Source organism: Myotis yumanensis, unplaced genomic scaffold (assembly GCF_028538775.1).
Source record: "Myotis yumanensis isolate MYYU_CA2020_CCGP unplaced genomic scaffold, mMyoYum1.0.hap1 SCAF_16, whole genome shotgun sequence".
Taxonomy (NCBI): Eukaryota; Metazoa; Chordata; class Mammalia; order Chiroptera; family Vespertilionidae; genus Myotis; species Myotis yumanensis.
Window position 1 is genome coordinate 49693453 of NW_027223767.1, and position 27582 is coordinate 49721034.

At 52.5% G+C, this 27582-nt stretch overlaps 3 protein-coding genes across 5 annotated transcripts in view; 1 reads left to right on the forward strand and 2 right to left on the reverse strand.

Annotated features, from left to right (window-relative positions):
- Positions 1 to 150: 150 nt before the first annotated feature.
- LOC138993995 (CMRF35-like molecule 1) lies at positions 151 to 9248 on the reverse strand. Of its 3 annotated transcripts, XM_070393567.1 has the most exons (7): positions 9084 to 9248; positions 6028 to 6357; positions 4505 to 4628; positions 2200 to 2312; positions 1306 to 1328; positions 866 to 1015; positions 151 to 392 (listed from the first exon to the last, which is right to left on the reverse strand). In XM_070393567.1, exons 1-7 carry the CDS (start codon positions 9124 to 9126, stop codon positions 237 to 239), a joined length of 939 nt encoding a protein of 312 aa, XP_070249668.1. In that variant the 5' UTR covers positions 9127 to 9248; the 3' UTR covers positions 151 to 236. The 3 variants fall into 3 exon arrangements, with proteins under 3 accessions (XP_070249668.1, XP_070249670.1, XP_070249669.1); XM_070393569.1 differs by lacking the exons at positions 6028 to 6357; positions 9084 to 9248 and adding an exon at positions 5100 to 5943 and having other exon boundaries at positions 4505 to 4568; XM_070393568.1 differs by lacking the exons at positions 6028 to 6357; positions 9084 to 9248 and adding an exon at positions 5100 to 5943.
- Positions 9249 to 12500: 3252 nt separating this feature from the next.
- The window catches only part of RAB37 (RAB37, member RAS oncogene family), a 30126-nt gene continuing 15044 nt past the window's right edge, over positions 12501 to 27582 (forward strand). Inside the window, exon 1 of the mRNA XM_070393574.1 lies at positions 12501 to 12578. The gene's annotated coding sequence lies outside the window, so the exon portion shown is untranslated. The remainder of the gene's footprint in view (positions 12579 to 27582) is intronic.
- Positions 17620 to 23419, reverse strand: LOC138995051 (CMRF35-like molecule 1). Its single transcript, XM_070395414.1, has 6 exons — positions 23257 to 23419; positions 21852 to 21966; positions 20115 to 20227; positions 18649 to 18671; positions 18209 to 18358; positions 17620 to 17775 (listed from the first exon to the last, which is right to left on the reverse strand). Exons 1-6 carry the CDS (start codon positions 23417 to 23419, stop codon positions 17620 to 17622), a joined length of 720 nt encoding a protein of 239 aa, XP_070251515.1.

A 27582-nucleotide genomic window follows, 5' to 3' on the forward strand; every position in this document is an offset into this window, starting at 1 on the left:
ATTCTATTGTCATGATCATCATTATTCCTCCCTCAGCTGCCCCAGACCATAGCCCCAGCCTCTGGTAGAGGAAGGGATATGGGGAGACCCCTTTCTATCTCCCAGAAGCCCCCTGAGACAGGCTTGGAGCTCAGTTTTGGGCTGGGGGTGATGAGAGGACTGGGAGCAGAAAGCAGACGAGGCAGGAACGTGCTGACAGGCCTCATGTGGGGTCGGGGAGAGGGTCCTTAGCACAGCTAAGGCTTCCTGATGGCGCTGTATTGGATGAGCTCCTCCTGGCTCCTGCTGGGAAGGGGAGTGGTGAGGTCCTGTGTGTTGATGTAGATTGAGTCCTGGTCTGAGGTGTCCAGAGACAGAGCTGCATAGCAAATGTCCTTGTCCAGAAAGGGGGCCTGTAACAAAGACACATGCAAGTCAGGGAGGCTGGTGGGGGGAGGGGTGGGGCGCTGTGCTCATGGATGAGGAGGCCTCCCTGAGGCTGGGGGACACGCCACTCAGGAACTCTGAAGTCCACTCCCAGGCCCTCCAGCCCCGCCTCCCTCCTCCCTGCAGGGCACCCTGAGCTCCAGCCACAGCAGGTGACTCGCCCTCAACTCCATGCCAGGGCAGCACATTCTGCGTGTGCTCCCAGGTCACTGGGCCTGGCTGGGGCTCCATTGATCAGGCTCCCAGTCCCCCATGTGGAGACCTGATATGGAGACACTTCTGAAGGCCAAGCTCCTGGGGAGCTCAGAGGCAAGTCTTTCAACGGCTGCGATTGTGCCCAGGACCCACCCTCCTCTGTGCCCACAGGGGCGGGAGAAAGTCCATCCTCAAAGCAGGGATGATGAATCCAAGGCCCACAGCAGCCCCAGCAAGTACCCACCATGGTGATGTACTCCACTTCCCCCTGGTCGTCCTGGGCAGAGGAGGAGGGCTGTGTGGGGGCCCTCTTCCTGGGGGAGCTGGGCGAGGCTCCTGTCTGCTTCAGGTTCAGGTTGGCATAGCAGATGTTGTCCTCCGGGGGCTGGAGCACCTGGGAGAGGAAGCCCAGGTTCCTCTTCGGCAGAAGGACGCCAGCCCCTCTGCTGCCCTGCCCCCCCGCTCCCCAGCTTCCTATCAGCCCCCACATCTCTGTCTCCTTCGCCTTCCCCCTCCCAGCCCTCCCCTCCTGTGGCTGTTTCCAGCACCCCCTCCATCTAGCTGCAAGGCCTGGGAGGATCTGGGCACTTGGGCACATGGTCTGCCTGATACCTTTGGACCTCAAGGCCCCTGGGAGACAGAAAATGAGGGAAAGTGCTGGTCTGACCTCAGGGGCTCTCTTACCTGCTCTGGGGATATCCCAGCAGCTAAAAGACAAAAACAGTCAGATTTTTAGTTTCAAAATCTAGATACTGAGGAGCACAGAAAGTATTTATAATGTGAGGCATGGACAATGCACTTGGGAGAAAACGTGATGAACAGAGCCAGGCTCCCTCCTCCCAGACTACAAGATCCCCCAGGATCGGGGGAGGGAGCAGGCTGGAGAGGACCCCATGAGAGAGAGAAGCAGGTCCCAGTGGGTTCTGAGAAGGGGGCAGTGCCATTACGTGAGGATGTGGAACTGGAGTCAGACAGGAGGAGGGTTTGTTTGGGGCCAAATCCCCTGTTGGATGAGGCTGGCTTGTGAGTGAATGGCTGGGGTGGAGGAGGAGCCAAAGTAGGAATCTCAACCAACCTTTGTAATAAAACCCAGAGGACTCTGTGTGTGACGCATACTCAAGCACACATGTGTGTGTGCATATGTATAATCTGTGTGTGTTATCTGTGTGTTCATGTGTGTGCGTGCACTGTGTTATATGTGTGTGCACATTCTTGCATGTGTATGTGTGTTTCTCCCTACCTCTGTGTCAGCTCAGCACCTCCTTGGCAACCATATGAATTTCACTAAGTGTCTGGGTTCCCAAAATGGGCCTACGGTCATGGCCGCTTCTGCCACCAAGAGTCAAGCCAGGAAACAGAGAAGGAAGTGGTGGGTCAGAGAGAAGAGAAGGGCAAGGAGGGGTGTGCAAGGCAGACAGCTCATGTCAGCGCCTCCTGGGCTCAGCTACCAGCGGCCTTTGGGGAAAACACCCCTTCCAAACCCCACGGGCAATCCCTTGGACTGATGGCTCCTGGATGACCATCCCAGCCATTGCCCACACACTTCCACCCAGCCCAGCCCCAGCCAGGTCCTCTCACCTTTCTTCTGTCGCCTCACCATTCTCCACACCAACAGTGAGGCTGCCACCAAGAGAAGCAGCAACAGAGTAAAGAGGAGGGGCAGGAGGACGAAGAGTTTCAGGGAGTCGCCACTGGAAACAAGAGAAGACACCCGTGAGCCCTGGCTCACCTCCTGCCTCTGGGTCTTATCCCATCCACCCGGTAGCAGACAGGGCCACACACCTTTTGACTCGCAGTTTCCAGCCTGGGAACCCCACTCCTGGGTGCCCTCAAAAATGGCTGTTGTTTTTAAAGGAGAGGAGGGTTCCACAAGGGAGTTTCAATGGGTCTAGAAGCCTAAGAGAAGTTGTATGACAACAGGCACCGGCAAGGTCTCCCGGCTTCCTCACTGGTCCTCTGACCTGGCTGCATAGTGTCCCCCAGCCCACAATTCATGTCACTCAGAACCTGGGAACATGACCCATTTGGAAATAAGAGCTTTGCAGATGTGATCAAGATGATGTCATATTGGATGAGGGTGGGCCTAACCCAATGACTAGTGTCCTTATAAAAGGAAAATTGGGGCAACAGGGACACGGTCACGGAGACCATGTGACAACAGGGGCAGAGACTGGAGTGATTCAGCCACAGGCCAAGTAACACCAAGGATTGCCGGCCACCAACAACCAAGACAGAGGCATGGGACAGTTTCTACCTTTGAGCCCCAAGGAGCCAGCCCTGTCGACACCTTGATTTCAGATCATGGACCTCCTGGGCTGTGGGAGAATAAACTTGACTTGTGTTAAGCCACCCAGTTTGTGCTATTTCGTTATGGCAGCCACGGGAAACTCATGCATCCTCCTGTAGTTCATCATCGACACAGCACAGCAGCCAGGGGAATGCTTTTAACCAAAGTTCAGCACCTCCCTCCTGTGCTCAGAATCCCATAACAGCCCCATTTCATTCCAAGAAAATGGCCAAGGCTGGCATTGGCCTCCACTGCCCTCCCCTGCTCGAGAGCCCCACACCCCTTTCCCCCCACACACACACACTCTCTCTCTTTCCTCATTACTTACTCTTCTCACCCTTGCTTCCTCTTCTGGGAGGAAATGCCTGGGGTTCTTATAAGAAGAAGAGACTAGGACACTGACACACACAAAGGGGAAACCATGGGAAGACACAGGGAGAAGATGGCCGTCTACAAGCCACGGACCGAGGCCTCGAGAGGAACCAACCCTGCGGACACCCTGACTGAGACGTCTGGCCTCCAGAACTTGAGGCCTCAATGGCTCATGATAGGATGTCAGGCGCCCGGAATGCAACCATTTGTTTAAGCTGACGCTGCTTTGTGATGGCAGTCTAAGCTGATGAGTATAAGGATTATCTCTTACTCGTCACTACTTACAGAGATTTGTAAAATAAATTAATCAATTAATTACTTAATTAACTCTATTTGGTACATTAATTATCTCTTGATTGTAAGTGCTTGGAGGGCAGACAGACAGCTTGATTGTTCTGTTCACCTCCTATCCCCTGTGTTCCCTAAATCGGTGCTGGACATGAGGGGGGCTCAATAGCTACTTGTTGAATAAATGAGTGAGTTATCCATAAAGCTGAGCGAAAGCCCTAACTGGTACGTACGTCTGGCTTTGACTCATAAAATGAGAAACTCCTTGCTGTTACTTGTTAAAAGCAGTCCGGTAGAAAGAAACTCCCCAAAGAGAGGTCTAATGGGTGAGGGGACCAAGGAGTGCCTGGTGTGGAAAGCCTGAGGATGGGAATGTGCGTGGTGTCAGCAGGGTCAACGTACAAACAGAATAACACACAGGAAAGTCCTCTGTGAGCTGCCAGGGGCTCTAGAGACACGAGGGCCTGTCAGGATCACTGCTGTTGCCTTAATGTAACTGGGGAAACAGGACTTCCCCAGGCCCTTCCTGTTCTCCCAGAATTTGGACCAGGGGGCACTATGGCCCCATGACCTCGTGACCACACACCCTGGCCATGCCCTCTGCCCTGACTGCCGGCTCCTCCATCTCCCACACTCTCAGCTCCCCATGGGACGCTCTATATCTGTGTGACCTGAGCTCAACACAGTGCCGGCCAAGCAGAATGTAACTCAGTGGAAGTGGGATGGATGCGTGAATGAACCAACAAACCTCCGAACTGCACTGAGCTCCAGGACACAGGATGGGGGTGGGGGCTCACCAAGGACACTGTGCGGCCTGAGAGCAAGAGGAAGGGCCCCTGGCATCCTGGCTGGGACGTGGGACTACAAAGGGTCCCCACACCGGAGAAGTTTGGGACCAGTGGGCCACAGGGAACAGCAGCATCCAAGCTGACTTACCTGCCATCGGAGTGCTGGCTGGTCACATTCAGGAAGCCTGTGGAGGTTTCTGGGGTGTCTGGTACTGTGAACGCGTTGGCAGTGGAGGTGATGGTGGGGGTGGGGGTCGGCACTGTAGTTGTTGCTTGTCATACAGAACAGATTACATTCCACTCTCCTGCTAACCCACCCGCAGCCCTGCACGTAGCTCAGAGCCAGGGAGGATGTGGGCTGCCCTGGCCTGCACAGCCTGGGGCAGGGCCACGGGAAGGGGCCTACAGCTGGACCACTCATCTCTTTGGCTGTAGGAGACCTGGGCACAGGTCCAAGGGGTCATCTCACGGGCCCTGGAAGGCTCAGGGGGCCCAGGATTGCCTCAGGGCAATGGCAGCTGGAGTTCAGCTGAACTTTAAACACTCCCGCTGTTTATGGCAGGGCCTCCGCCAGTACCTCCCCCATCTTACTTATCCAGCAAGGACCAGAGCAGAATGGGGACGTGCCAGGCAACTAACATACCCAAGAGCTATGACTTCTAAGGTCAGGGCCAGCCCTGAGCAAAATCATGATGCTCAGGCAGGCCCTGAAAGGACACAGCCACACATGCACGTCCTCTTACCTGGGTCAATAGTCACTTTAACACGGAACCCAGGGTCACGTTCAGTTTTCTCAATCCCACACCAGTAAGTGTCTGTATCTTCTCGCCTGAGCTCCTTCATGGTCACATTCCCATCCTTAGTCTTCCCACACCAGTTATTAAGTTTCTATGATGGGGTAGTTCCTGCTCAGGATCATTCTCGAGATCCCATGAGACAAGGAACGTGCTGCACTTGGCAGCTACCACAGGCCTCCCGGGTTCCAGGTGTGGTGGGGACGCTATGAGTGTGTCCCCTCCCGGCCATGAGTGCCCTGTGAGCTGGTGCTGGCTGTCCGAGGTTGGCAGAAGCAGAGCCCAACAGACACACTTGTTCACACCCAGATGCACCCATGGCTCATGGTGGGATGTCAGGCGCCCAGAATGCAAGTGTTTGGCTGTGGAAGCCTTTCCAGACCTCAGGAGTGACCCACAGCCCCCAACTGTGCTGGGCCTCCTTCCCCCTGAGACCAGATATGGAACAAGGGGTGGGAACAGCGGCTATGAGTCCAGGTCCCAACCTCCAGGAAGAGCAGGGACACCAGGGCACCAGAGGGCCAGGGAAGCCTTGGCAGAAATGGAATCTCTGGGATTCGTGGTAGAAGGTTCCAGCAGCCCATGAGTTAAAACTGGGGCCATCACCGTGGTCTCTATGGCAATAGACTCAGGCGATGAGCTGTGCAGAGAAAAAATGTGCCCAGAAAGGCTTGATCCCATCTTGAGCCCCAAGAGCATCTAAGAGAAGCCCTGCACCTCCCAGCCTAAGTGAGCAGCTGAGGTTCCATGAGACCTCAGGACTCAACCCCCCTCTGTGGCAGTTCATCTGAGTGAGTTCAGTCACTGGACAGGGACCTCAGGGACCAGGGCAGAGCAGGCCCTGAAAGGACACAGCCACACATGCACGTCCTCTTACCTGGGTCAATAGTCACTTTAACACGGAACCCAGGGTCACGTCCAGTTTTCTCAATCCCACACCAGTAAGTGTCTGTATCTTCTCGCCTGAGCTCCTTCATGGTCACAGTGAACGTGTGGTTTGTCTGATTGTCCCTGATGGACACACGCTCCTTCACCCCAAATGCTGATTCATTGGTTTGAACAAGGATCTTGCAGCTTCCTAAAACAGCCCCTCGACACCACCACTTCGGGTAGGTCTCCCAATATGGGTCATAGCGACACTGCACGGTCAAGACTCCCCGCTCCAGACCTCTCACTGCTTCTGGACCCGTGATGTCAACTGATGAGCCTGGAAAACACAAACCCATGTACCTGTCACCACCACCTGAGACCAGGGCCACAGCCGCCTGCACTGTGAGCAGCTCCAACAAGTCCAAGGCCTGATGAGAGGGACAGAGTCAAGGAAGGAATTCACCTTCCACAACACAGACCTTTGTCCCTCCAAGTTCCACTGGCTCAGAGCCACCTCCAAATCCACCTAACAGCACCCCTGCAGAGCTCAAGGAAACAAAAGCACTGACTCTGAGCATTAATTATCTCCTATAATTCACTCCCTCCCCCTCCCTGTGGCCCATAAATCTTTGTCCTTTTGCAGCATCTCAGTGTGAAACTGGTCTCAGGGGGAGGAAGTACCAGCGGACCCATTGCCACAGGAGTGTGATTGCTCCTGACCTGCGCTGATGGCCTCAGGAGGTCCAGCTGCTATGAATGTTCATATACATTTTTTGCTTGGACGTGTTTTTTCAGCTATATACCTAGGAATGGAATTGCTGGTTCACAGGGTAACTCTGTGGAACTCTTCGGGCAACTGTTAGATTTTTTTCCTAAGAATTTACTTTTGAATACAGCTTTGGCTATGTTGCCTGTTTTGATATGTAGTATTTTCCTTTTTCTTAAAACTTAATGAGCCTTTGACTGCCCGTTGTGGCTCAATGGTTGAGCGTCAACCTATGAACCAGGAGGTCATGGTTCAATCCAGGTCATGGCACATGCCCGGTTTTGAGCTTGATTCCAAGTAGGGGGCATGCAGGAGGCACCAATCAATGTTTCTCTCTCATCATTGATGTTTCCATTTCTCTTTCCCATTCCCTTCCCCTTCAAAATTGATTTTTTAAAAAGTATATTTTTAAAAAGGAAGAGTGCTTCAAAAAAAATTCCACCATATGGACAGACCACATTATATTTATTTATGCATCAGTTGATGCACATGTGAGTTGGTCCCAATTTTGGGCTATTAGAGATAATGTTGCCACAAACATTTACATCCAACTTTTTACATGGACATATATTTTCAATTCTCTTGGATATTAACCCAGGAGTGGAATTGCTGGGTCACATGGTAACCGTATGTTTAGCATTTTCAAGAATGTCAAATTGTTTTCCAAAGTGGCTGCACCATTTTACATACCCATGAGCAATGTATGTCCTCTCTAATGAATGTTAAGAGTTTCAAGAGTTCAGGTCTATGAAAGTAGAAAGATTTGGTCTGGGGGTGCAGTGGTTACAACAATCATGGCTTCCTCTCCATTAGATACATTCACTCATTTAATTCATACTATTTGTCTAATCTGTACCTGGTATGGTTGTAGGTGCAAAAAATCCCTGCCCTTCTGAAGCTTATATTCAATCAAGGTGGGGGAAGGGAGGAGACAAACGGGAGAAAGATGATGCAAAAAAATTGTTATTGTAATTAGGGTCATCAATAAAGGCCTCTATGAGAAGCAAAGACTTGAAAGATGTGAGAGACTGGAACCTGTGGCTCAAGAGAATAGCAGTGCAAAGGCCCTGAGGCAGGAGTGTGCCTAACATGTTCAAAGAACATCTAAAAGTTCATTGTAGCTAAAGCAGGTTGAACCAGGGGGAGCAGAATAGAGAAGAGCCCACAGCAATGACATGGAAGAACTCAGATGGTGAGCACCTGGTAGCTCAGTAAGGAGCTGGATTTTTACTCTGAGTAGGATGGGAGGTCATTGGAAGGTTTTGACTAGAGGAGAGACAGGAAGTGGTTTACATTGTCAAAGGGTCATTATGGGATGTGAGAGGAGATGGATGTCCCCAGGTTTTGCCTGAGCATCTGGAAGGATGGAGGTTCCCAACACAAAGGTGGGACAGAAAGGAGTCGAAGGGGGAAGGAGTGGTCAGGTCACATTTGAAATGTCAACATATGAGTGGAGTTGTTCAATGGGAAATTGGATAGAAGATTCTGGAATCTAGGAAGTTGTCCAGGGACTAGGGATACAGAATTGGGAGTCATCTGTACACAGATAGCATTTAAAACCAAGAGAGGAGATGAGATCAACAAGGGAGTGACTCCAGAGAGAGAAGAATCCCAAGGCCAAGCCCTTGCACCTTCCAACATTTTCAAGACAATCCCCTTAATTTTTAATCAAACCGGTGGCATCCAGCAACTTCAAGTTCACTTCAACCCTCTGTCCATATCTCAGCCCCTCCTTTCCTCTTCACCCTACCAAGCTACCTCCTCTTGATTTTTCCAGTCCCTCAGCAACTTCTGCTACTTCCTTCTACCTCCAAGACCTAGAATCACCTCCCCCTCCCTGTCTGGCAACCTCCCTGCTTTCCTTCCCTCAAGCACCTTCCACCTTCACTTCTTTCCCAAAGCCTCCCTTGCTTCTAACAGTCACGAAGGTCCAGGAGCAAGTATCACCAGCTCCCCTGAGCAGCCAGGGCTCCTCTGCGTTGACCGATGGGCCCCATCCATCTGTCCATCTTGAATTATCAGCCCGAGGGCGGGGGGCGGGGGGTGGTTAGGAAGTATGCCTTCTGCTGGGCTCAGTGTGAAAGCCGTGCTGCCTATTTCTTCATTGGTAACTGTAGCCGCTGAAACACTGGTGGTGAGTTGAGTGGATGAACCGCACAGGCTCATGGCTTGGAGGAACTACTTAGAAATGGGGTCCACTTCTCAGCAGGACACCTTCTGAGCCACTTCTCCCCCTGGCATCCACCTCCTCCTGCCCATAAGCTTCTCCCACCAGTTTAGACCCAGCCCCCACTTACCTGGAACCCAGAAGAGAAGGGGAAAGAGCAGCAGCAGGTACATTTTCAGCCTCACATGGGTCTCCCTGGGTCGAGCCCCTCAGCAAGACCAAACTAGAGGCTCGACTCCTTCATCCTCCAGCCCTTCTGCTTTCACTCACAGTCACTCTCACACTTCCTCCCCCAGCCACTTCCCATGCGTGAATAGAACCAAAAGAGGAAGTAGATGCAATGGGCAAGATTTCATAGTTATTGTGAATAAGATTTTAAGTAATACCTCCCTGCCCAGAGCCATGATAGTTCTCTAAAGTGAGAACTTGCAGTGCTGCTCTGTCTTCTAGAAATTGCAGACACATGATCGGGCTGGCTCTTGCACAATCCTCTCAACTGGAGGTGGGAAACCCAGCTCCCAACAGAGAGCCCAGCATTGGACACAATATCCTAAACCTGGAATTTCAGGTGTAGCCAGATTCTCAGGAGCCCAGAAGGTCAGGAGTTCAACCAGGTGAAGGAAGACTTGGGGCCAAAGTCAGAAAGTCAGGGGAGAGATTCTGGACCAGAGATTGGCATGAAGATCAGGCCGAGGGGGTATCACAACCCAGCCTGCAAAGAAAGGGGCTCAAAGACAGGGCACCTGGTAGCCCAGTGAGGAGCAAGGGGCAAGAGGGGCCTCTGTCCTGAGGACATACCAGAAACTCACTGCTGTGCCCCTGCCCTCCAGGTGAGAGCCCATGGATATCAACCCCAGCCTGAATCGTCCATAAACTTGTCAGTAATGCCAAGGGCTCCTTCATGGAGAAACTGGCTCATTGTGGCCTGGCAGGGTGGCTCAGTTGGTTGGAGGGTAGTTGTTCTGATATGCCTGAGTCGCGGGTTTGATCCTAGTCAGGGAATATACAAGAGGCAACCAGGGAATGCATAAATAAATGAAACAACAAATTGATGATTCATATTCTCTCTCTCTCTCTCTCTCTCTCTCTCTCTCAAGCAATCAACAAATAATTTTTTTAAAGAAAAACAAACCAGCTCATTGCTCTTAGCCATCCTCCCTTGCTCCTCACACCCCCACCCCTTTATAAAACCTATTGCTGTTGCTTCCTTTAAGATATGTTCTGCAGGTCTTATTCCCTTTTTCCTGCAACTCAGTGCCCATACCCCAACTTCCACCCACTTTGGGATCCCAGCAAGCCCTCAGGTGGGGCTCAGAGGTTAGCCTTTCTCATATTTCACTCCTGGAACCACTTTGGCCATGTGTCACACACACCCTGTGACATCTTGAGGAGCCACTGAGTCCCAAGGTGAGACTTGGGCCTTCCTACCCTAATCAGAAACAAATAAGAGAACAGGGGGGTTGTTTGCACAGAAAAACACAGCAGCTGATGAGCCAGGGCGTTTCCAGGAAGTGGCCAGAACCCGCCTTTCACTTCACAAGATCAACTGCCCAATCGGGGTGAGAGCCTGCTCAGCCTTGTGACCCACTTCTCCACAAGCACATCCTCTGCCCAGGGTCTCTGAAAATCGGGGGAGTGTTTAGTTTCTAGGGAAAATGACGGCCCTGAGAAACCACGGGGGCAGGAGCTTTCCTGGCCTTTCTTGGGCGTGGGAGCAGGGAGTGAACAGCCTCTGAGCTGCTCAGGGTTCTGCCTGTGGCCCGGCCCTTGATCCTGGGCCCTCCTGCCCCCACCGACCCGAGGAGGCTGCCCTTGGAGTCCAGAGCAGGGAATTATCTGGTTGTCTCTGAGTGACGGCAAGACTGTACCCGTGTGTAAGAATGTGTCTCTGTGTATGTGCCTACCCTCTGTCCATGTGTGCATCTGTGTGCATCTGTGTGAATGTGTCTGTGTGTGTGTGCACACATGTGTATGTGTGTTTACAAGGAGCCCACTGTCCCAGCCACAACACCATCTCAGTAACCTGCTTCACACTGTGGCGCCCGCCTCTCTGTTGCTCCCTTCAGACCATCCTGGTGGGCGACAGTGGCGTGGGGAAGACATCTCTGCTGGTCCAGTTTGACCAGGGCAAGTTCATCCCCGGCTCCTTCTCGGCCACTGTGGGCATTGGATTCACAGTAGTTATTCCCTGCCTCTGGGGCTCCAGTTTGCCTCTGTCAGGGTCCCAGCAGGAAGCAGGTGGTCACTCTCGTTGGATCTTTCTAGGAGGTTTAATAAACAGACTATTGACCAAGGTGTAGGCAGAGTGCTGGGAAACCAGGAGGGATGGTGCAGTGTTTTGGGGTCCTTATAGGGCTTCCATCCCCCACCCCACTCCCCAGCCTAAGAGAGGTGAGAGGAGGGAACCATCACAGACCCAGGGACCAAGGGGACTGTGTGCAGGGGGCTGGCGGGCAGGAGCTGTGACCATCAGTGGAGGAACGCAGCAAAGCCCAGTAACCCTCCCCCCACACTGCCCTCCTCCTGCCCCCCCATATCCTATGGGGCTCCCCATTGACCGCACACAACCGGAAGCTGGAAAGCAAGGGAATATATCAATACAGATTGTTCAGGGGCACCTCCCAATGCAACAAGAAGGCAAAGTCATGGCTTGAAAGTTTAAAAACAGTGCAATCAAGCCCGGCCGGTGTGGCTCAATGGTTGAGTGTCGACCTATGAACCAGGAGGTCATGGTTTGATTCCCCGTCAGGGCACATGCCAGGTAGCTGGCTCTATCCCCAATAGGGGGTGTGCAGAAGGCAGCTGATCAATGATTCTCTCTCATCATTGATATGTCTGTCTCTCTCTCCCTCTACCTTCCTCTCTGAAATCAATTAAAAATATTGAAAAAAATAAAAAACAGTCTAATCCTAGCATTGCGGTCCTAGGGCACTGGTAGGTCGAAGGTGAAAGTTCCGTTTTTAGCCCTTGGGCTCTCCCTGGACACAGCACGGGCCGCTGAGATGAGGGAAGTGGTCCCAAATGTCCAGGGAGAACAGAGAAGCGGCGCCAGCGTCTCAGGACTTTGCCTCTGCAAACCCTGGGGAGAGCTGAGCTGCGTGGTGTAACGGGGACGCTCGTTCACTGAGAAGAATCAGGAACCCTGAGCTCCTGGACCGCAATTGCCTTGCAAATGCAGCCGGGTCGCAGAGCCTACGGAGATCCCATAGCTGAATGAGATACGCACGGGCCGCTGGCTAGACTGAAAGCTGGGGTCCCTCCCCGCACCCTGGAGTCACAAGACAGACCAGCCAGGTGTCTGAACGCTGGTCCCGGGCACACAAGGGCGGCGTCGCTGTACTGAAAGGCCAAGGTCTCAGACCTGTGCTCCAGGTACCCTTCTCTGTGCCGCGGGAGCTGTCCAGTGCTGAACCGGGATGCGGCCGGGTCCATGGGACTTAGACCTGAGCCTGCAGCGCCCAGCTGAGTGAGCCTGGATTCCGGACCCAGATTCTGGAAGCTCTGACGCAGAACGCGGGAGAGCGGGATCGGCGGCCAAGCCGGACATGGACCTAACTCCTACCAGAGACTCAACTCCTACCAGGGAGGAGCTGGCCCTGACTTCCATGAGCATGTCCTGCATAAGGTAAGACTCCCCTCTGGGCCCCGCGCCCCCGTCCCAACGCTGGGAGAAGGCGCCCTCACCAGGAGTTCTTCTGTTCCCCTGACTTGGCTTAGGGACTTAAAAAGAAACTCGCCCCTATCCGTGAGCCTAGAAAACGCTTTCTGTTGGATCCTGTTTACTGCTCAAAGCAGAGATGCGTGTGCTTTGGGGGAGGGGCCGCCACCAGAGGTTCCGGTAGCCAGGAGCTTCGTTCATTCATTTAAATCACCCGCGTCCCTTTCTCATTCACCCCCTCCTGCCTCTCACCCATCTGAACTCCCGTGTAACCGCTGGGGAGGCGGTTTGTCTTCCCACCCAAGCTCCATTAGGTCCTACAGTTGTGGTCAAAGACCTGTCATGTGGCCCATGAAAACTTTCACTTCCAACTTGGTTAAAATTAGACACAGAAGTGATCTGCAGCAGGAAAAAAAAACCCTGTTGTTTTCAAACCAGACTCCCTCGTGACTCCAGAAACCTGCCCTCCAGCCTTAACTTAGTCATATCCTCCTGAAACTGTTTGCTTATTTCGAAGTTCTTGTTCATCCGTGGCTTCCCTCATTCGAGTTCCTTATGCAACTCAGTTCTCAGTAATGTAGGTCGACTCTTGAAGCGATTGTTGGGGAAAGTGACAGCCTCGCTCTAGGCAACACTTTTCATCCAACATCCATTGCTTTGAAAGAATCAGAGCCTTCTATTTGCTGCAAGAAGTCACTGTGGGTCCTCATGACTCCTTATTCCATCCTTATAGTTTCTACTTTGCTGATATCACTTTATATGTTGTTCCCCGGAGAGGCTGTGCATTGTCCTGTACTTGGAGATTTTTAAAGATCAAAATACCCTTCTGAAAATTCCATTGACGCAAGCTCTGAAATAATACGACTCATCCTCTTCCCTTACTGCACAGTTTATATTTGAGGAAACTGAAGTCCAGAGAGCCAAAGTGACTATCCAAGGAAACAAGGTAGGAAGTGGCAGAGCTGCTACTAAAAGCCAGGAATTTTGACTCTGGGTCTCATATGTTTTCTCTGTACAAGTGTGGTCCACAGAGCAGCAGCATTAGCACCGCCTGAGAGCTTGTTAGAGAGGTGAACCCTCAGTCTCCTCCCGGATCTGCTGCATCTGCATCTGCATCTGTAATTTAACAGGATCCTTCGGAAACAAATATACACAGTAAAGTTTCAGACGCACAGCCCTGTGTCATGCTGGCCACTCGGACACAAATAAAGGAAGATCGGTCATTGGAGGGAGCAGGTCTGTAGATTTGAACAGTCCATGTGACTTCTCCCTCCAGGCCTCTGAACCCGTGGGGTATAGAAGAGAAGGATTTATCACAACTTCCCCATCTGAAAGTTTTAAGACCATTACAGTTTGAAGTAAACTGTTATCACATCTGTGTTTTTTGAGGTTGTGAGTCTAGCCTTTATAGACAGTGTATGCAAGCAAAGGAACATAATTACTAATCAATTACAAAAGCAACCTGGTGACTAGATACATGGGTCTAAGCTTAAGCCACCTTATAAAGATAGAAATATTCCTTTTGAAAGGTTAAGATTCGGAGGTCACAGTTTTCAAGTTGTTGATCAAGTAAGGTCGTTCCCACCTCAGGTGCTCACACATGAAATGCGGGACATGGCCCATGAGAACTTCCACTTCCTTTGGGCTTACTGATCAACAAATTGGGAAAGATCAACAAACTGCTAATAAATGCCTGGTGTTTTGAGCTTGGGTGTGAGCCTCTTGAGAGAAGAAGCTGGCTTTAAACCTTCTGGGATCTCAACAGAGTGACATATGTGGGTAGAAAGTTTTTATATCTATGATAACGCTGACTACCTCTGACTGATATTATTTCATTATTGTGCATGACTTTTTTATTGTCATCCACTTTAAAAATCCATTTGTAAAGGGGCAGGGTATCAACATATTTGTCTTATTTTTTAAGTTTGCTGTATAGTAATTCCTGCTGTCTCGTTAGGATGCAGTGACCATGGGATGTAGGCTCCCCTCCAACCTTAGTTGCTAGGAAGAACGGTTTTTAAATAAACTTTTTATTGAAGTATAGCAACCACAAGAAAAGCTCAAATCATACAGGTGCACCCTGATGGATTATCACAAAGTGAGCACCTCTGAGCAACCACTACCAAGATACAGAGATGGGACCTTCCAGCTTCCCAGAACTCCCTCCACACACCCCGTCCCACACACTCCCCCTTCTTCCTCCCCAGAGGTTACCCCTATGGAGGAGGAAGAATCATTTCATGTTTTGACAGAGCAGCCAGATGTTACGTAAAATAGTCTAGACACTTGCCAGAAGAGTGAGCGGCTTCCCTCCCTGTGGAATGTCTCCATCCCTCCCTGTGGAATGTCTCCATCCCTCCCTGTGGAATGTCTCCATCCCTCCCTGTGGAATGTCTCCGGAAGCTTGTTTTCCTCCTGCTGGAAAGCTGGGAGACTTTCAGATAAATGGATGAAGTGTAGGTCACATCACTGGTGATCGCTGGCTTGCGGGTCCTGCCCAGATCCCAGGGCAGGCAGCTGGCGTGGGGGGTGGCGCTGGCTGGTCCTCCTGGGCAGCCTGAGCAGTAAAGGATGGTGACTCAGAGCAACCCCCAACGTCATTTTCCACGCTCTGCAGGCCTCCCCCTCTGCGCTCTCCCCTCTCATGTGGAGTCCCTGGGCCCTTTCGTGAGAAAGTTCCTGGAACGCATGGCTGTTGGTGTGCTGATGTTTCCTCTTACCAGCTGCTCTGGGGAAGGGCTCTGACTTCCTCCATGTTCAGGGCAGGAAACCCAGCTTGGCTGGAGGTAAACAGCCAGAGGTGAGCACCCGACGGGGGAAGTGTTGCACGGACACTTGAAGTGGCTCTAAATTTACCCCGGCCTGCTCCTGTCTCCACCTCCCGCTCAGGCCAGAGAAGCCTCCCTGGAGCCCACGGGGAGGATGGAGGTGCAGCTCCTCTGCTCACGTGCAGAGCATGCGGGCAATGCCCTTCCCAGCGGGGTCCATCCTCCCAGGGGAGATGATGGTGTAATTGTTGAAAGAAGTGGAGCTCCAGAGCCCCCCAGGCAAGTGGTGCCTATTCCCTGAGATGCCAACGTCTGCTCCCTCCTCTTATTTGCATTTCTCTGTGTGTGTGTCTCCCCCTCTCTTCCACTACCTCTAAGAAAATCAATGGAAAAATAGGTGAGGATAAACAAACAAATGAAATTCATGAAGCTGTACATGCTCTAAAGCAGCGGTTCCAACCTGTGGGTCGCGACCCCTTTGGCGGTCGAACGACCCTTTCACAGGGGTCGCCTAAGACCATCCTGCATATCAGATATTTCCATGACGATTCATCACAGTAGCAACTTTACAGTTATGAAGTAGCAACGAAAATAACTTTATGATTGGGTCACAACATGAGGAACTGTATTTAAAGGGCCAGAAGGTGGAGAACCACTACTTTAAAGGAAGCGAAGCAGGGCGACGTGACAGAGAAAAATCGGAGGCGTCGTGGGGACTTCGCCCGCTAGGGTGGTCAGGGAAGGCCGCTCGGAGAGGGGACATTTGAGCTGAGGGGGGATGATGAGCTGTAGCTAACTATTCATCCAGCTGCAAGAAGAGGGTTCCAGAAAGAAGGGCAGGCACCTGCCAACGCCCTGAGATGGGAACAAGCCTTATCCTGTAAGGACAGCAGGAAGGCCCCTGGGGGTGAAGGACAGCGAGGGACGGGAAGGTTGGCAGAGACAGGGTCATAAGCGCAGGCAGGGACCAGGGGTCCCAGTGGCCTCATAGGCTGCGGAAGAAGCCGCCCGAGGGTGATAAGCAGGGAGTGAGCAGGTCCGACTGCTGGGAGAATGGACACAGATGGAAAGAGGGACTCCAGCCAGGGGATGGATGGCAGCTTGGACGAGGCTGATCACCATGGAGACAATGGGACTGGACAGGATTCAGGACATGCTCTGGAGAGAGGGCTACCGGGACTCTAGAAGAAGCATGGGGAGTCCGGAGTTTGTAAATATTCACTAACTATCCCTGTGTGAATGCACGTGCCTGCACACACTCACACACACACACACACACACACATACACACACACACACACACACACTGTCCTCCCTAGACCCACAGTGCAGGGTGGGGGCTCAGACTCTGGAGGCAAAATGCCCGAGTTCAAATTCCAACTCATCCACTTGCTGGTGAAAAAACTCGGTAAGTCACTGAACCTCTCTGGACCTCGACTCTTCATCTGTAAAATGGGGCGGTAATGGAGGCGCCCTGGTAGGGCTGCTGTGAGGATTGAATGAGTTACTGTAGGGAGAGCACTTAGGAAAAAGAGCACCTGCCACAATAGGGCATTCGTTTCCAATGTTGCCGCATCAATTAATGGCTTCATGTAAACAACGTACATTTATTCTCCTACAATTCTGGAGTCAGGGTCACCGCGAGGCTGGTTCCTTCTGATGCACCCAGTCCTTGACTTTTCCAGCTTCTAGAGGCTACAGCTTTCCTTGGCTCCTGGCCGCATCATTCCAACCTCTGCTTCCATGGTCACAGCCCCTTCTCTTGTGACCTTCTTGCCTCCCTCTTACAAGGAGGACCCTTGTGGTTCTATTTAGGGCCTGCCGGGATAATGCAGAATAATCTCCGCATCTCCAAATCCTTCATTTAATTACATCTGCCCAGCCCCTATGGCCATAGAAGCTAATGCTCACGGGTTCTGGAGATTAGCACATACATAGCATTGGGAGCTGTTATTTAACCCACCACACATAGCAGCAATAAAGGTTCATTACTATTATTGTCATGATCATCATTATTCCTCCCTCAGCTGCCCAGACCATAGCCCCAGCCTCTTCCCAAAGTATAAGGGAGAGGAAGGGATGTGGGGAGACCCCTTTCTATCTCCCAGAAGCCCCCTGAGACCAGGCTTGGAGCCCAGTTCCGGGCTGGGGGCAATGAGAGGACTGGGAGCAGAAAGCAGACGAGGCAGGAACGTGCTGACAAGCCTTGTATGGGGTCGGACAGGGGGTCCTCAGCACAGCTAAGGCTTCCTGATGGCGCTGAATTGGATGAGCTCCTCCTGGCTCCTGCTGGGAAGGGGGGTGGTGAGGTCCTGTGTGTTGCTGTAGATTGAGTCCTGATCCAAGGTGTCCAGAGACAGAGCCTCATAGAAAACGTCCGTCCCCAGAAAGGAGGCCTGTAACAGAGATGCACGCAGGTCAGGGAGGCTGAGGGGGAGGGGTTCTCATGGATAAGGAGGCCTCCCTGAGGCTGGGGGACACGCCCCTTGGGGACTCTGAAGTCCACTCCCATGCAGGGCACCCTGAGCTCCAGCCACAGCAGGAGACTCGCCCTCAACTCCATGCCAGGGCAGCACATTCTGCGTGTGCTCCCAGGTCACTGGGCCTGTCTGGGGCTCCACTGACCAGGCTCCCAGTCCCCCATGTGGAGACCTGATATGGAGACACTTCTGAAGGCCAAGCTCCTGGGGAGCTCAGAGGCAAGTCTTTCAATGGCTGCGATTGCGCTCGGCACCCACCCTCCTCTGTGCCCACAGGGGCGGGAGAAAGTCCATCCTCAAAGCAGGGATGATGAATCCAAGGCCCACAGCAGCCCCAGCAAGTACCCACCATGGTGATGTACTCCACTTCCCCCTGGTCGTCCTGGGCAGAGGAGGAGGGCTGTGTGGGGGCCTTTTTCCTGAAGGAGCTGAGCGAGGCTCCTGTCTGCTTCCAGGGCAGGTTGGCATAGCAGACACTGTCCTCCGGGGGCTGGAGCACCTGGGAGAGGAAGCCCAGGTTCCTCTTCCGCAGAAGGACGCCAGCCCTTCTGCTGTCCTGGCCGCCCCTGCAGCTCCCACCTCTCAGTCTCCCAGACCTGCCCCCTCCTTCCTGGCTGTTTCCAGCAGCCCTTCCGTTCATCCAGGCCTTGCAGCTGGGAGGATCTGGGCACTTGGGCACATGGTCTGTCTGATACATTTGAACCTCAAGGCCCCTGAGAGATGGAAAATAAGAAAAGAGGGGGAAAGTGCTATCTGGTATATCCAGTCTGACCTCAGGGGCTCTCTTACCTGCTCTGGGGGTATCCCAGCAGCTAAAAGACAAAAACAACCAGAATTAGAAAGCTCATCCTGAGACTGGGAGGGTCCCCAGGTCTGGGGGAGAGAAAAAGAAAAGAAAAGAGGTGAATGAGGCTCCAGAAGGGAGACCTGGTTCTAATTCTGACTCTTCAGATGACACCGTCTGTGACATGGGCATTCACCTCTCTGGGCTTCCATTTCTGGACTTGAAAAATAAGGGGACCTCAGCTCAGTTCCCCTCATCACAGAACTGTGACATCAACTGACTGGGGGGCCCAGCCAGCCATCAGCATCCTGGGATTTTTCCCTCACTGCCATCCCAGCGTCATCCTGTATGTCAACCAGAAGCTCTGCCTGGAATGCTCCCGGGAGCGCTACCTCATCCGTCATTCACACCGACCTTCCCAGCCGCCCGGCTGTCTGATCCCCTCTCCCCAGCTCTCACTGCACTTGATGTCTGTCCGTCTCATACATCAGACGGCCCCACCAAATTCCAGTTAGACTTCAGGTGGGCTGTGGGCTGCTGGGCGGCTGAGCCTGCCCTTCCTCGCATGGCCGGCGCCTGGCTGTGCCTGACACACGGTGCCCATCAGTAAAAGTCATCTGTGGAGACCCAGGGGTGCTCAAGCTGGGTCAGCAGCAGATGGACCGGCTTTCAGGTGTTCGCTGGTTCCCATTTCTGTCTGTCCTTTGGTCCTCCCCTGGCCTCCCAGCTTTGGAGATAACAACGAAACAAGACGTTTTCCCGCCAGATTTTTAGTTTCAAAAGTCTAGATACTGAGGAGCACAGAAAGTACCTACAACATGAGTCATGGACAATGCACTTGGGAGAAAACGTGATGAACAGAGCTAGGCTTCCCCTCCCAGACTACAAGATCCCCCAGGAGGGGGGTGGAGAGGACCCCATGAGAGAGAGCGCAGGTCCCAGTGGGCTCTGAGAAGGGGCGGTGCCATTATGTGAGGATGTGGAAGTGGAGCCAGACAGGAGGAGGGTTTGCTTGGAGCCAGATCCCGTTGGATGATGCTGGGTTATGAGTGAATGGCTGGGGTGGAGGAGGAGCAAAAGTAGGAATCTCAACCAACCTTTGTAATAAAACCCAGAGGACTCTGTGTGTGACGCATATGCATGCACACGTGTGTGCATACATATCATCTGTGTTTACACATGCATGTGTTATCTGTGTGTACACGTGCAATGTGTTGTGTTGCATACATGTGTGTGTGCTCATGCAGGTGTGTGCACATTGACGTGTGTGTGTGTGTGTTTCTCCCTACGCCCATGTCAGCTCAGTACCTCCTTGGCAACCATAGGAATTTCACTGAAGTGTCTTCACACCTGACATGGGCTTGAGGTCATTGCCATTGGTCCACACACTTGAGCTCCAAGGAGCCAACCCTGTCGACATCGGCCCACACACTTCCACCCAGCCCAGCCCAGCCCAGCCAGGTCCTCTCACCTTCCTTCTGTCGCTTCACCACTCTCCACACCAACAGTGAGACTGCCATCAAGACAAGCAGCAACAGAACAATGAAGAGGGGCAGGGAGATGCAGAGCGTCAGGGAGTCGCCGCTGGAAACAACAAAAGACACCGGTGAGCCCTGGCTCACCTCCTGCCTCTGGGCCGTATCCCATCCACCCGGTAGCAGACAGCCACACACCTTTTGACTCGCAGTTTCCAGCCTGGGAACCCCACTCCTGGGTGCCCTCCAAAATGGCTGTTGTTTTTAAAGGAGAGGAGGGTTCCACAAGGGAGTTTCAATGGGTCTAGAAGCCTAAGAGAAGTTGTATGACAACAGGCACCGGCAAGGTCTCCCTGCTTCCTCACTGGTCCTCTGACCTGGCTGCATAGTGTCCCCCAGCCCACAATTCATGTCACTCAGAACCTGGGAAGATGACCTATTTGGAAATAGGAACTTTGCAGATGTGATCAAGATGATGTCGTACTGCATTAGGGTGGGCCTAACCCAACGACTAGTGTCTTTATAAAAGGAAAATTGGGGCAACAGGGACATGGTCACAGAGACCATGTGACAACAGAGGCAGAGACTGGAGTGATTCAGCCACAGGCCAAGGAACGCCAAGGATTGCCGGCCACCAACAACCAAGACAGAGGCATGGGACAGGTTCTACCCCCATGTCAGTTCAGTGCCTCCTTGGCAACCATAGGAATTTCACTGAAGTGTCTTGGGCACCTGAAATGGGCCTAAGGTCATTGCCATCGGCCCACACACTTGAGCTCCAAGAAGCCAACCCTTTCGAAACCTTTATTTCAGATCATGGACCTCCTGGGCTGTGGGAGAATAAACTTGTCTTGTGTTAAGCCAGTTTGTGCTATTTCGTTATGGCAGCCATAGGAAACTCATACATCCTCCAACACACACACACACACACTACAGCTCATTATCAGCACAGCAGCCAGGGAATGCTTTTAACCAAAGTTCAGCATCTCCCTCCTGTGCTCAGAATCCCATAACAGCCCCATTTCATTCCAAGAAAATGGCCAAGGCTGACATTGGCTTCCACTGTCTCCCCCCACCCCCACCTGCTCTCCTCATTTCTTACTCTTCTCACCCTCACTTGCTCTTCTGGAAAGGAAATGACTGGGGTTCTTATAATAAGAAGAAGAGATTGGGACACAGACCCACACAAAGGGGAAACCAGGCAAGAAAGTCCTCTGTGAGCTGCCAGGTGGTCTAGAGACTCCAGGAATTGTCAGGATCCCCGCTGTTGCCATAACAGTAACAAGGAATTCATAACAGAAACAGGATTTCCCAAGGCCCTTCCTGTTCTCCCAGAATTTGGACCAGGGGGCACTATGGCCCCATGACCCTGTGCCCACACACCCTGGCCATGCCCTCTGTCCTGACTGCCTGCTCCTCCATCTCCCACACTCTCAGCTCCCCATGGGACGCTCTATATCTGTGTGACCTGAGCTCAACACAGTGCCGGCTAAGCAGAATGTAACTCAGTGGAAGTGGGATGGATGCGTGAATGAACCAACAAACCTCCGAACTGCACTGAGCTCCAGGACACAGGATGGGGGTGGGGGCTCACCAAGGACACTGTGCGGCCTGAGAGCAAGAGGAAGGGCCCCTGGCATCCTGGCTGGGACGTGGGACTACAAAGGGTCCCCACACCGGAGAAGTTTGGGACCAGTGGGCCACAGGGAACAGCAGCATCCAAGCTGACTTACCTATCATCAGGGTGGAGGCTGGTCACATTCAGGAAGCCTGAGGAGTCTTCTGGGATGTCTGTTAACGCGTTAGCAGTGGAGGTGATGGTGGGGATGGGGGTCGGCACTGTAGTTGCTGCTTGTCATACAGAACAGATTACATTCCACTCTCCTGCTAACCCACCCGCAGCCCTGCACATAGCTCAGAGCCAGGGAGGATGTGGGCTGCCCTGGCCTGCACAGCCTGGGGCAGGGCCACGGGAAGGGGCCTACAGCTGGGCCACTCATCTCTTTGGCTGTAGGAGACCTGGGCACAGGTCCAAGGGGTCATCTCACAGGCCCTGGAATGCTCAGGGGGCCCAGGATTGCCTCAGGGCAACGGCAGCTGGAGTTCAGCTAAACTTTAAACACTCCCGCTGCTTATGGCAGGGCCTCCGCCAGTACCTCCCCCATCTTACTTATCCAGCAAGGACCAGAGCGGAACGGGGACATGCCAGGTAACTAACATACCCAAGAGCTATGACTTCTAAGGTCAGGGCCAGCCCTGAGCAAAATCATGATGCTCAGGAAGAGCCTTTCCTTTGGACACGTTTTTAAGTTTCTATAATGGGGTAGTTCCTGCTCAGGATCATTCTCCAGATCCCATGAGACAAGGAATGTGCTGCACTAGGCAGCTACCACAGGCCTCCCGGGTTCCAGGTGTGGTGGGGACGCTATGAGTGTGTCCCCTCCCGGCCATAAGTGCCCTGTGAGCTGGGGTCGGCAAAGCAGAGCCCAACAGACACACTTGTTCACACCCAGATGCTCCCAGGGGTGTCTATTCCAGAAGGTCTCAGGAAGAGAACGTCTCTAAGCCCAGATGCATCCATGGCTCATGATGGGATGTCAGGCGCCCAGAATGCAACTGTTTGGCTGTGGAAGCCTTTCCAGACCTGGGAGTAATCCACAGCCCCCAACTATGCTGGGCCTCCCTCCCCCGAGACCAGATACAGAACAAGGGGTGGGATGCGGCTATGAGCCCGGGCCCCAAAGTCCAGGAAGAGCAGGGACACCAGGGCACCAGAGGGCCAGGGAGGCCTTGGCAGGAATTGGTTCCCAAAGAAGAGGCTTCCCTCAGCCCATGAGCTAAAACTGGGGCCATCACCGTGGTCTCTATGGCAATAGTCTCAGGTACTGAGCTGTGCAGAGAAAAAATGTGCCCAGAAAGGCTTGGTCCATCCTGGGGAGGTCCTGGGAGCCCCAAGAGCATCTAAGAGAAGCTCTGCACCTCCCAACCTAAGTGAGCAGCCGGGATTCCATGAGACCTCAGGACCAACCCCCCTCTGTGGCAGTTCATCTGAGTGAGTTCAGTCACTGGACAGGGACCTCAGGGACCAGGGCAGAGCAGGCCCTGAAAGGACACAGCCACATATGCACGTCCTCTTACCTGGTTCAATGATCACTTTAACAGGTACCCCATGGTCAGATCCAGTTCTCTCAATCCCACACCAGTAAGTGTCTGTATCTTCTCGCCTGAGCTCCTTCATGATCACAGTGAACATGAGGCTTCTCGGATGGTCCCTGATGGACACACGGTTCTTCTTCACCATCTCTGATCCATTGGTTATAACGAGGATCTCACAGCTAATCCAGTCATGCCCACGACACCACCACTTCCTGTAGGTCTCCCACCCGGGGTCATAGTGACACTGCACAGACAACGAGTGCCACTCCCCGCCTCTCACTTCTTTTGGTCCCGAGATGATATACGATGAGTCTGGAAAACACAAATCCATATATCTGTCACCTCCCCCACCACTACCCCGAGGGTCGGGCCGCAGCCGCCTACACTGTGAGCAGCTCCAACAAGTCCAAGGCCTGAGGAGTGGGACAGAGTCAAGGAAGGAATTCACCTTCCACAACACAGACCTTTGTCCTTCCAAGTTCCACTGGCTCAGAGCCACCTCCAAATCCACCTAACAGCACCACTGCAGAGCTCAAGGAAACAAAAGCACTGACTCTGAGCAATAATTATCTCCTATAATTCACTCCCTCCCGCTCCCTGTGGCCCATAAATCTTTGTCCTTTTGCAGCATCTCAGTGTGAAACTGCTCTCAGGGGGAGGAAGTACCAGCAGACCCATTGCCACAGGAGTATGAGTGCTCCTGACCTGCGCTGATGGCCTCAGGAGGTCCAGCTGCTGCACCCGCTCACCTGGCTGTGCAGAGGCGGCTCCTAGTGGGTCTAGTGGTTCCACAGCAAAGCACCCGGCTGCAGGGCCTTTGATATTGACCAAAGCAGTGATGCCAACCATGGAATCCATATCACACTGATCCCACATTCTCCATTGAATTGCTTTGGTTTCTTTGTCAAAAGTAAATATGTGAGTTACTTATAGATTTTCCTTGCTGACCCATTGATCCCTTTGTCTATCCTTATGCCAATCCATCGTATGGACAGACCACATTATATTTATTTATGCATCAGTTGATGCACATGTGAGTTGTTCCCACTTTGGGGCTATTAGAGATAATGTTTCCATGAACATTTGCATCCAACTTTTCACATGGACATATATTTTCAATTCTCTTGGGTATTTACCCAGGAGTGGAATTGCTGGGTCACATGATAACCACACGTTTAGCATTTTCAAGAACGTCAAATTATTTTCCAAAGTGGCTGCACCATTTTACATACTCATGAGCAATGTATGTCCTCTCTAATTAATGTTAAGAGTCTCAATAGTTCAGTTCTATGAAAGTAGAAAGATTTGGTCTGTGGTGGGGTGGTTTCAGCAGTCATATAGCTTCATTGCCATTAGATACATTCACTCATTCAACTATTTTTCTAATCCATACTTGGTATGTTTGAAGGTGCAAAAATCCCTGCCCTCCTGAAGCTTATATTTAATCAAGGTGGGGAAGGGAGGAGATGACAGTGGCAAAAATGATGCAAAGGAATTGTTGTTGTAATTAAGGTCATCAATGAAGGCCTCTGTGAGAAGCAAAGATGTGAGGAACTGGAACCTGTGGCTCAAGAGAATAGCAGTGCAAAGGCCCTGAGGCAGGAGTGTGCCTAACATGTTCAAAGAACATCTAAGAGGCCAGTGTGGATGAAGTGGTTGAACCAGGGGAGGAAGAATAGAGAAGAGCCCACAGCAATGACATGGAAGAACTCAGATGGTGAGCACCTGGTAGCTCAGTAAGGAGCTGGATTTTTACTCCAAGTAGGATGGGAGGTCATTGGAAGGTTTTGACTAGAGGAGAGATAGGATGTGGCTTACATTGTCAAAGGGTCATTATGGGATGTGAGAGGAGATGGATGTCCCCAGGTTTTGCCTGAGCACCTAGAAGGATGGAGGTTCCCAACGCAAAGGTGGGACAGAAAGGAGTTGAAGGGGGAAGGAGTGGTCAGGTCACATTTGAAATGTCAATATCTGAGTGGACTTGTTCAATGGGCAATTGGGTAGAATATTCTGGAATCTAGGAAGATCTCCAGGGACTAGGGATACAGAATTTGAAGTCATCTGTATACAGATAACATTTAAAGCCAAGAGAGGAGATAAGATCAACAAGGGAGTGACTCCAGAGAGAGAGGAAGCCCAAAGGCCAAGCCCTGAGGCCTTCCAACATTTCAAGACAATCCCCTTAATTCTTAATCCAACCAGTGGTATCCATCAACTTCAAGTTCACTTCAACCCTCTGTCCATGTCTCAGCTGCTCCTTTCCTCTTCACCCTACCAAGCTACCTCCTCTTGATTTTTCCAGTCCCTCAGCAACGTCTGCTACTTCCTTCTACCTCCAAGACCTAGAATCACCTCCCGCTCCCCCTCCCTGTCTGGCAACCTCCCTGCTTTCCTTCCCTCAAGCACCTTCCACCTTCACTTCTTTCCCAAAGCCTCCCTTGCCTCTAACACAGTCACGAAGGTCCAGGAGCAAGTATCACCAGCTCCCCTGAGCAGCCAGGGCTCCTCTGCATTGACTGATGGGCCCCATCCATCTGTCCATCTTGAATTATCAGCCCGAGGGCGGGGGGCGGGGGGGGTGGTTAGGAAGTATGCCTTCTGCTGGGCTCAGTGTGAAAGCCGTGCTGCCTATTTCTTCGTTGGCAACTGTAGCCACTGAAACACTGGTGGTGAGTTGAGTGGATGAACCGCACAGGCTCATGGCTTGGAGGAACTACTTAGAAATGGGGTCCACTTCTCAGCAGGACACCTTCTGGGCCACTTCTCCCCTTGGCAGCCACCTCCTCCAGCCCATAAGCTTTTCCCACGGTTCAGAACCAGCCCCCACTCACCTGGATACAAGAAGAAGGGAGGGAAGACCATCAACAGGTACATTCTCAGCCTCGCACGGGTCCCCCTGGGTCGAGCCAGTCAGCGAGAGCAACCTACAGACTCACTTCCCACTGGTGAATAGAACTGAACGAGAACTTGCAGTGCTGCTCCGTCTCCTAGAAATCGCAGACACAGACCCACCAGGTCAGGCCGGCTCTTACTCAACCCTCTGGACTGGAGGCGGGAACCCAGCTCCAACAGAGAGCCCAGCATTGGACACGATATCCTAAACCTGGAATTTCAGGTGTAGCCAGATTCTCAGGAGCCCAGAAGGTCAGGAGTTCAACCGGGTGAAGGAGGACTTGGGGCCAAAGTCGAAAGTCAGGGGAGAGATTCTGGACCAGAGATTGGCATGAAGATCAGGCCGAGGGGGTATCACAACCCAGCCTGCAAAGAAAGGGGCTCAGAGACAGGGCACCTGGTAGCCCAGTGAGGAGCAAGGGGCAAGAGGGGCCTCTGTCCTGAGGACATACCAGAAACTCACTGCTGTGCCCCCGCCCTCCGGGTGAGAGCCCATGGATATCAACCCCAGCCTGAATCCTCCATAAACTTGTCAGCAATGCCAAGGGCTCCTTCATGGAGAAACTGGTCCATGTGCCCTGGCTGGGTGGCTCAGTTGGTTGGAAGGTAGTTCTGATATGCCTGGGTTGCGGGTTTGATCCCAGTCAGGGCATATACAATAGGCAACTAGAGGAATGCATAAATAAATGAAACAGCAAATTGATGTTTCTCCTCTCTCTCTCTCTCTCTCTCTCTCTCTCTCTCTCTTGCAATCAATCAATAGTTTTTTTAAAAAGAAACTAGCTCATTATGCTTGGCTATTCTCCTTCCCTCCTCCCTCCCCCACCCCCCTCCCCTCTACACCCCCCCCCCCCCCCCCCCCCCAGCTTATAAAACCTATTTTGCTGATGTAGGGAGAGAAAAGGACCGGTTCTGCAGGTCTTGCTCCCTTTTTCCTACAACTTGGTGCCCATCCCCCCCATTTGCCTCCCGACTGGGATCCCAGCAAGCCCTCAGGGTGGGGCTCAGAGGTCAGCCTTTCTCATATTTCGCTCCTGGAGCCACTTTGGCCATGTGTCACACACACCCTGTGACATCTTGAGGAGACACTGAGTCCCGAGGGGAGACCTCAGGCCTTCCTACCGAACCAGGAGTGAATAGGAGAGCAGGGGGGTTCTTTGCACAGAAAAACACAGCAGCTGACAAGCCAGGGCTTTTCCAGGAAGTGGCCAGAGCCCGCTTTTCACTTCACAAGATCAACTACCCAATCGGGTGAGAAACCACGGGGGCAGGAGCTTTCCTGGTCTTTCTTGGGCGTGGGAGCAGGGAGTGAACAGCCTCTGAGCTGCTCAGGGCTCTGCCTGTGGCCTGGCCCCTGATCCTGGGCCTGCCTGGCCCCTGATCCTGGGCCTGCCTGGCCCCCACCAACCCGAGGAG